Consider the following 10,220-nt stretch of genomic DNA (forward strand, 5'->3'; position numbering starts at 1 on the left):
TACGCAACACTGACTGAACTGAGTTATATAATTGGTTCATCAAAATGTTGAAATTCGGTTTTGTAAACAGCGGGAGTCTCAGCACGAAATTTCCTCTGAAGTGATACATTTTTAATTACAGAATAAACAGAACAAGAGTTGGTTTGCCTTACTGCTTTTAATAATTGATGAAAATGTGAGCAGATAAAGACAATTACATTTTTATTGGAGTCAAAGTGGAACAACTCCCTTGAATACACAAGTTTCCATGCAGATGGTAGAAGTGAGACTAGTTGGAACTTTTTTTTTTCAGGCATGCACCAACGCATCGGTTCAACATCGATATCGGCTGCTATCATCAGTTTTTTTTAACTCCAGTTGAAGGCATTTCTTTTTGTTGACAACATGCAGTTAAGGGCCTGGAGCTCATATTTTTTGTCTTTTTTTTTTTTTGACCAACCACACAGATCAGTGACAGACAGTGCACCATAAAAAGGTGAACACAATGCTGTTGTGTATTCACCAGAGCCCAACCGATATATTAGCAGCTATCAGCATCGGCTAATTTGATCGTGGATAAGCGCCAAAATCACTCGATTTATTCACAAGTCAAATAGCATTTCACTTTTGGCATTGTTGTATTACACTGGCAATTATTTCACCAGCAGAGGGTGCTATATGTATCACACCAAGCATTATCACTCTCCAGAGATGCACGTAAATGCGCAGTTACTTTCTAGTTGAGTGCCCGTCTCGTCTTCTTATTATATATATCTTTTCCACAAGTGTTTGATCCACATTTGAGCAATCAATGCAATAAATGTGTATATCTATGTCTATCTCTACATAGACATCTCTACAGGTTGAACATAGATCTTAGAAAGATATCGGTATAGGATTTTTTTCTCCCCTCAATATCGATATCGGTGAAGGGGAAGGGATGAAATAGCCTCTTTTGTAAGGCAGCATTTGTACAAAATTTGTATTTTGGATGTAAAGAAGTAAAAAAGTTCTTTGCAATTCAGAAAAGTAAAACAAGTGATTTAAATCATTGGGTGCAGCCTTCAATTCTTCTTTGTTTGTGTACCTCTCTCTTCTTTTAACTCAAGCCAGTGCTCATAAAGTTGACATATGAAATATTGTAGACTCTACACAAGCCATTCTAATATATCTATATTTTTTTCAGGTTTTGGGAATCCACCTGAACAAATGGCGGCTGGACTGTAAGCTGGGTGTGTACGTCCTCACCCTGTACGCAGTCTTCCTCTGCTTCTCCGTCATGATCGAGTACAACGTCTTCACCTTTGTCAACCTGCCCATGTGCATGGAAGATTAGAGCACAGCAGCATGCCTCGGATACCAAAACCTCAACTCCCCCCATAGGAAACCCCAAATATTATTTTTTTTCAATAAGACCGGACCTATTGGGAGACTCTCTTTCTCCCCCCTTACGCTCGCTCTCTCTCTCTCTCCTGTAATTCCTTTTTTTTTTGTCTTGAGTATGACTCATTTTCTCAAGAGGCAGTATAGGCTGTAAGAGTGGACTCTGTTCTACATCTCTGATTTGTCCTCTTGTCACACAGTGCCAGTCCTTAATGCCCACTATTTGGGGCATTGCCTGTTATTGCAGTAAAGTCTTTATTTCCTCTGTGGGCCTGTTAACTTTCTACCCATCTAGCATGCCTTTAGATGTCGGGGACCTCCAGAATCATAAGTGCCCCTGTTGAGTGTAGGTGTGTGTTTTCACTGTTTTCACATTGTAGATTACCATCTGCCATTTTTTTCCAAAGCTTTTTTTCCACAAACCAAACCAGAGTCTTTGAAGAAGAAAAAAAAATCTCATGACTCCAACCAAAACTTCCACATAGAGAGAACTCTCCTTGAAATCATTCCCAAAAGTTCCCCAGCACCCAAAGAAAAAGAACACACTGATGTTTATTTTGGAGGAGGGTTTTGTCCTCGGCAGCTCCCCTTCTCCAGCCTGGACCCAACGCCCCCTTGCATGGCCTTTGGCATCAGGGAGCAGAAACTGTTAGCGCTTCTCTTCACTCCCCCCCCCCCCCCCCCCTCTTTCTCAACCCTCATCTGCTTGATCAAATCTGCTTTGTTTTCTTAAAAAAAAAGACACTTTTGTGACACTTTGTGTCTGAAGTATCACAGTCCGGATCAGTCGACTGTGAGGGTGTTACGCATATGCAGCACGGCACAATGTGAACACCTTTCTTTTGTTTCTTTTGTATTTATTTTTTCAAAACAAGGTTTTGTCTAGTATGAAATACGGAGGAGAGCTTGTTGCAAATATAAGACATTGCCTGTTTGTTTTTTTTTTTCACTGAAACAAATTGCACATGGAAATGCTTTTTCTTGCTTTGTGCTGTAAAGAGATTTGACCACTCAGAGGTGTCTGGCTGGTTGTGGTGACTTACACTCCAGCATTTCTTTTCAGTGATGGGTCAGTCCACTTTTCCCTTCGCACAACTTCAGAAGAAGAAAGAGAAACAAACTGGCTCCAGATCTATTGGACGCATCCGATTTTTTTCTGTCATCATCAGGTGGTCTGTTCTCGTCTTGAGACAGCTCGCAGAACGGAGGAAGTTGTTTGACAAACAAAATGCAAAGAAACCGGACGGTTCTCAACACTGTCTGCTATAACACTCTCTGGCCGGTAGGGGGCACTGCAGCCTTTCTACCCAGGCCAGGGGTGCCAACCACAGCCGTCGGTTATCAGGGAAACTCGGAGATGGACAACTCCAGGAGGTGTCGATGGTGATGGTCTCGTGATTTTGAGTTACATGTAGATATTGCACTTTAACAGCCGTCCTCTCATTCTGAATCAACTAGTGCTTCCTTCTGTGCGTGTGTATTTTCAGTGTATATGTGTGTGTGTGTGTGTGTGTGTGAGGGACAGAGTGAGAACATTGTGTGTGTGTGTGTGTGTGTGTGTGTGGAATGGGCCCCTCGCTTCGTATTTCTCACTCCGGGCTTTTTGAACAGACTGGAACCTCGTTAACACCATGAGCACACCCCGCCTCTGTCTGCAGTGCATGCTGGGACTTTTAAACGCAGCTCCCTCCACAGCACAGCGGGAAGAAAAGAGGGAAAAAAAAAAAAAAAAAAAAGGCTGAGGGCTTCAGGGCGTCTCCACGAAAAAAAGCGCCTGGCCCACTTTTACAAAAATCGGCAGCTACGAGCTACACTGCAATCCAGACATTTGACATCATGCAAAAATGCCTGCGAGGAGTCAACAACTGAGGTGCAGAGACTACGAACGGACATTTTTCTGTTGCGTGGGGAGTGTTTTACGTGTTTAAAATATTCCTCTGCCGCGCTGTCGGCAGCAGGCACTTGTATATGCAATCTCGATTTAAAGAATTCTATGTGAAAGAAGGTCCCCCTGCAAGGTCGCCATAAAAAGACGGGGGATCCCGCGGAGATGTGACGTCGGTTTGTCTAGTAGTACTTGATGTGTGAGCTCACAGGTGTGTGTGTTTGGGACAGCTGAGGAACTGAGCCCAAAGCACAGACTTTTTTTTTTTCTGGAACAGTGACTTTGAGGGAAGTCTGATTTCTCCTCCTGCACACACACTCCCTTTTTTCTCCTCTTTCTCGACTCTTGTCCCCTCTTGCACAAGGGCATTAACTCTCCACCAACCCGAGCTGATGGCGCAGAGGGGCAGCAGGGAACACACGGATGGAGGGACGGTTTTCATACACCGCCCTCGGGACGTTGTTACTTTTTTCAAAGGACCTGGGTGAGAGCAGACTTCAAGGAATTAAAAAGAAAAAAAAAAGAAAAAAAAGATGGACCCCCTTAAGCTGCTACTCTATCAGGGCTGTGTTTACTGGATGGAGGTGACCACACAGGGACATCCTTGTACATCACCCTTCCTCCCTTTGAACCTTTTCAGTGGGCTTTCTGTGCGGACAGAAACTACATTTGGATGCTGTTTTTTTTGTCAAAGGAGGAAGGTCTGTACTGCTCCTGAGTTGATTCAGAATGTGCGGTGTTACGGTTTTAAATTTATTTCGGTGTATACTTTTGTTGTTGCTCTGTGTGGTCATGTCCCGATTGCCAGGTTTGACAGGGAACACCGCAGCAGGGGGGGAAACAAAACAACCGCTCCTCTTTTTCTTGTCCTCATCTTGACTACATTCTCAACGGTTGTCTGACTCGCATCTTTGTAACCAAGACACTTTTTTTGAAAGAGGAAAAAAAAAAAGATGCCATACTTGTCGTAGCTCTGCATTAATTCAGATTGTATGGAAAATCCTGTGTACAAAATAAGCGCACACACTTTAGAAAACACAAGTTAGAAATGGCAATTGAACACGAGAAGACTGGTGTGTATTTCTTGATTGAATGCGACCTGATGCACTGTGAGCTCAATGTGACGTGGGAGTTGTTTGTCAAGAATAATAAATGATTAAAAAATATATTTAATGTAAAGTTAGTTACTATAAAAACATTACTGAGGACATCTGTATAACGTATATGAATGTATTGTCTTGCTATACTGGACATATCCAACCAATGCATTTTACTGTAAAGCAATAATGTGAAGAAAAAAAATAAAATGGCAAAATAATTCCTGTACACTTGTCTCATAAGTTCTTGGATTGTTTGTGAAATACATAAATTAAATCAAGCCATTTGTACATGTATCTGTTGCTCGTGCCGTCTTGTTTTTCACAGCATCTACTGATGTTTGAAAGGGATTATGAGGGTCATTTGGCTCTGTATTTAAGTTTAACAGTAGGATACCCAGTGGTACTAGAGTATCAGAAGCAGAAAAATGTCAGTTTTACAGCCCTAAATTTATTAAAAGTAGGATTCATTTTGAGATTAAGACTCTATTTTATTTAAACATTGCATTTTTTCGCAGGACAAGTAGGATACTAATTAGGCAGACCATTCTGCTGACATCTTCTTTTTGTTATTTTAGTGTGGCCTGAGAAAGATTCTCAAAAAGTGGTCAAAATTGGAGCGCAGAGGACAGGAGATCCTGATTCTTGGGCTACATCTAGACTCCCCAACAGTGACCCGTATCTGCTTTTTTGTTTAGCTCGTATTAGACCCATTTTAAGATTTTAATTTGATATGATAGGATGGTGGACAAAGTAAGAAACAGGTGAGAGATAATGGGGAACAATATGGAGGGGAAATAAGCCACAGGTTGGACCACACCCTCCACACATGGGGCGCGACCAAACCTCTAGGCCAGTGGTTCCCAACCTCCCATCATTTTCTTTGGAGGCCCCCCCCCCCCTACTTGTATAAGAAATGTGAGCCCTCCCAGGACCCACATGAAAAAAGTGATTAATTGCTTTTAAAAATTAACATACATTTCACTGATAAAATCCTATCAGAATATGCCTACACACTTGTTAAAATACCTTTGTATACATTTCCCAGTCATGCTTGAACATGGTTTTATTAAGGATGTGCAAATCTAATTTTGACAACATCAAAATGACAACCTGCTGTTCACATTCCTTTCCCATTTTTTAACCATAGCTTGTGAATAGCAATGGCTGCTGCTGCTCGTGTACTTAGGCGTGTGTGTGCATAATTAAAATGTTGTAACCCAAACACATTTTTGTAATGTCAAGGCTAACCTTTCACGGCGTATTTTGGCACATAGTTGAGCCAAATATTGAACTGTAGTGATGGAAAAGTTGAACATATTCCAATACGATTATTCAAGCTGAGGTCATTCAGCTAAAGCCAGACTAGTACCTGATTACGGACCACCTATGAAAGCGGTCCAGGTCTGAATGAATAAAATCAGATTACATGGTGACACACACACACACACACACATCAAAGATGATCTAAGTCACATTAGAGCACACACGATTTGTGTGTAGAGTGATTGAAGTCTTATTAATAGGGTGGTGTCAAGCATCCATTTTCTCAATTAACTAAGATGAGAGAAAAAGATAGTCACAGAGAGGTTTTCCATTAACAGATTTATTACTGAATAAACAGGCCAACATCACACTGGAGATGCAGGGGAGTTCGGGCAAAGGCTTGTGGATAGGAGATGGTTTAATTTGTGGGTTGTAGCTTTCAGGGCTTGTGATTTGGGTGAGGTTTGACAGTTAGGGATAATGGCTTAGGGCCGGGGCTAAAGGGGGGTTAGGGCCGGGGGTAATGGTCTCTGGGTAGTGTTGTGTTGGGTTTATCCTATCTATTCCCTTCTCTCCAGTATATCCCTTGGCAGCAGGCTAAGCAAGTTGACCCAGATGTCCCTCTCGCCAGCAACGTATTCTTGCCCCTCCTGGGGAATTCCGAGGCGTTCCCAGGTAAGATTAAATATAAAATCCCTCCAGTGAGTTCTGGGTCAAATAAAAGCTCCTAAGGGAGCTCCAAGGAGGAATCATAATCAGATGAAAGAATCACCTCAACTGGTCCTTTTCATTGTGAAGCAGCGGCTCCACTCCGAGCTCCCTCCTGCTGTCTGAGCTCCTCGCACTGTCTTTAATGGTTCAGGGGTAGGATAAGTGGGGTTGGGGTTATGGTGTTAGGGTTGGACTTACCATTTAGAGTGACAATGAGGTTTAGGGCTGGAGTTAGGGTTGAGTTTGGGTCACAGTTAGGGGAAGGGATTAAGGTTATGGTTGGGTAAGAGTAGTTAGGGGTTATTTCAACTTCTATATAAAGAACAAGTCAACAGTGTTTAATTACCTTCCACAAATAGGATGTACTAAAAATGGTCTTATCTGTAATTTATTCAAATTCATTACTGTCAGAATTAATTTACAAAGTGAAACACTGGAGGACAAATTCAGTTTTGCTGACTCAAAGTGTTTCTTCCCTTTAAGCAGGAGCCAAATGACAAAGTGCTGCTTTAACAGTTTTGATATGAGCAGTTTAAGATATGTAATTAATCGTTCTTGGTGAAATGACCCTTAAGGTTAAGTTAATGAGTTTGATGTACTCCTCAAGGCTTCCCTGTTGCATCAGCTGTGAATAAAGCATTCTAAGAAAAGTATTTTATCTCCTCTCTAAAAACTCTGGCCATATCATACTTACTTTATAGCATCCTTCCTTTTCTTTTCTTTTTATTCTGCTAGCCTAATTTTCCTTCATTAAAAGATGTAATGATTTTTAATTAAAGTTACTGCATCATGCATTTCAATCTCAGTCAATGCTCACAGAGATACACCATGCAACAATACTTTTAATTTTGGAGGTATGGGCAAAATTAGATGGTAAATAAATCATCTGCTGTTTGTTTGAAGCATCCCTGAAAAGAATATCTAAAATGAACGAGTACCACTTATGATTCTGCGGCAATGGTGTGTGCTTCCCCCTCAGAGAATGATGAATAATGATTTATTGGTCCTTCGTGGAAACTTGCCTTGTGTGATAATCAAGCTGGAGAGCGCTGCAGGCTTCTTATCCAGACACAGTGATTGCAAACAATTTGTTATTTATAGTGACGGCTGGCAACATGTGAAGAGTCCACTGAGGGGGAAGTGTTTGGAGAATGCATGTTGTGATTTCATCTAGCCTCCATCCATGTGGATTTAAAAAAAAAAAAATGTATAGCTACTAACACCAGTAGGGGGCAATGTTGCAACAGGATTCATATCCCTGTGTCAGAGAGAAACTTTGCTAAAGCTCAGGATGGAATGAAAATGGAGCTCTTTTACCCATGTGAATAAGACTGGGGCAGTGTATGATTTAAAGTTTCAAACATCAAACTGTGACAGAGTCAAACCAGGACAGGATTAAATGCTTCCTATAAGATTTTCTACACACACAAAAAAAACACACTGCACATGATTTGTTAATGATGGACGTCCATATCCTCCATCAGACAGCAGACAGGAAGCCATCTGGTGAGACCAGCATGGCCCATGCAGGCTACTGGTTCTTCTCCCTAATGAGCCACTGTCTTGGCTGCCGTGCACCAGTTAACAAGCGCCTCTGTCAGCCCTGATCTTGTTCATTGATGAGTTCTTCTGCCCCCCTAACAAGCCCGTTTGGGCAGCTACTGCGGGTCTCTCGTGAACGCCGGCTTATTCTCCTCCACTGTTTGTTGTGCCACATATAGAGACAAGGCCCACGCATCCTGGCCTCGGCAAACACATCACCGTAATCCTGCTTTGAAAAGTTGTTTATCTGTTCGCCCTACCGCCCCCACAGATGCAGTTTGGGGACATTTTGTTTCCTAGTTTGTGCCTTTGCAGTATTCTTTTGTAAGTCTGCTGTATGTGTAAATTGCTACACTGCAGTGATGGATGGTGTGGGAACTGGGTTGCTGCTTCTTGCTGTACCCGCCTCATAAGGGCATCCTGTTCTGCTGAACACAAGGTGTGTATTGACCCTGTGTCTTTAACCACTGGTCTGGATTAGCTTCGTCTGTAGCAGTCTGGCATTATCTCGTGAACTCTGACTGTGTTTGAGATCTATTTCGCTGAGATTTCTGCCTCAGACCAAGTTCTGTGGAAATGAATGGAAAATGATTATAATCCTCACAGCAATGACAAATATGTTTTGGACAAATCAAACAAATAAAAACAAATAAACAGCAAAATATCCTCCCTGAGACTGTGTCCTGGCAAACCAGGATAATATTTTCTAAAGACCAAATTATGGATGGTTAATGAGATGAGATGATTGTACTTTGAGCACATTGTAAAAGGCCCTTATGACCTTCAGATCATCTGCAGCCATTTTGGGTCCCATTATTGTTGATTTGTTTATCTTTGTAGTTGTTTTGTATCTATATGTTGTCGTTTTGTGTGTCTTTGTAGTCATATATGTCTCTTTGTAATTGTTTGTTACTGATACTAAGCCTTGTTTTTTGTTATACAGTTATGGTTGTCTTATATTTCTTTGAATTTGTTGTGTTTCTTCATGTTTTCTTCTGTCTCTTTGTGGTTGTTTTTCTTTTCCCTTTTATGTTTGCATATCATTTCAGTGCCACTTTTTTATGGTCATATGTGTCACTTTGAAGTTGTTATGTGTCTCTTTTGTAAGGTCAAATGTGCCTCTTGAAGTTGTTCTGTGTCTCTTTTGTATGGTCACATGTGCCTCTTGAAGTTGTTATGTGTCTCTTTTGTATGGTCACATGTGCCTCTTTGAAGTTGTTATGTGTCTCTTTTAAAGTCTTTCTGAAAATTGTTTATCTTTGTTATTGTTTCTACATCTTTGCCATCCTGTTTTTGTGTATCTATGTGTGACTTTTTTAAAGGTGACATATTATCCTCCTTTACAACAAGTTTAAATAAGTCTCAGAGATCCCCAAAACATGTCTGTGACGTTTCTTGCCAAAACCCCACTCGGACCCTTTATTTTATAATACCTATAAACCCCTCCATATCAGCCCTGCTCAAAACAGGCCGCTTCTGTGTCTGTAGCTTTAAATGTAAATGAGCTGAGTCTGACCACGCCCCTCTCTGGCATGGCTCTCTCACCCCATGCCTGATTGTTTACATTGAGAAGGCAGACTCAGAGGGCAGGATATCACCTAGCTGGGGGAGTGTCAACTACCTGGGGGAGGGGTTACTGCCCTTTGTGATGTCATGAAGGGAAATCTCAAAACGGCCTCTTTGAGCACACATTTTCTGAAAAGTGGTGCAGGCAAAAGACAGAGATTGGTGGGTTTGTAGACAGGCTAGGGAAACATATTAGTGTTAGAAAAACATGGTTAAGTGTATCTTGCATATTATGTGACACCTAAGTCTTGACAATAAATGTCAACAGTTCCTTTTAGCAGAGGCTTTAGTCTAGGGCTCTTTCAGTAATCAATTGATGAGACAATTTTCTACTACCTAAGTTATTCTGCAGTCTGTTCTATCTTTTTCTTTGGTGCAGTCAACATCATGTTGAAGTCAACTTTATGCTTGGTTGGCCAAAGTCTGTCTAGTCGATGACATGCTTCCCTCAAAGGTCTTGGACTTGTGAGTAAAAGTTTTTGTGAAATTAGTATTTCAAAACAGCTTTGGCTTGTGTGAAGCAATATCTTCCAACCATCATGTAGCACACATTTTGTCTAAAGAGACAAACTTAACTTCTTTAAAAATATTGTCCATATTTTTTCAAGACATTATAAGTGATTTAAATGAAAGTTTTTAATCATGTAACAGTATATTGTGGGGTTGGATTTGAAGCTAATTGAATAACTATGGATGTATATGGGATTTTGAATAAGGCAGGTCCTCTAAAGAAGAAAAAACAAAGTGAGAGCTAAGTGAAATGTGGAAATCTTTATTTGCAAGATTCTAAA

At 41.1% G+C, this 10,220-nt stretch overlaps 1 protein-coding gene across 3 annotated transcripts in view; it reads left to right on the forward strand.

The window, feature by feature from the left end:
• slc24a4b (solute carrier family 24 member 4b) overlaps window positions 1-4,573 on the forward strand; it is a 42,574-nt gene extending 38,001 nt beyond the window's left edge. For all 3 annotated transcript variants that reach the window (XM_061051818.1, XM_061051817.1, XM_061051820.1), the window contains exon 17: window positions 1,166-4,573. In XM_061051818.1, coding sequence (XP_060907801.1) covers window positions 1,166-1,315 — 150 coding nt within the window. In that variant the 3' untranslated portion in view covers window positions 1,316-4,573. The remainder of the gene's footprint in view (window positions 1-1,165) is intronic.
• Window positions 4,574-10,220: the final 5,647 nt, after the last annotated feature.

The sequence above is a fragment of the Labrus mixtus genome, chromosome 12 (genome assembly GCF_963584025.1).
Source record: "Labrus mixtus chromosome 12, fLabMix1.1, whole genome shotgun sequence".
NCBI classification, from domain to species: domain Eukaryota; kingdom Metazoa; phylum Chordata; class Actinopteri; order Labriformes; family Labridae; genus Labrus; species Labrus mixtus.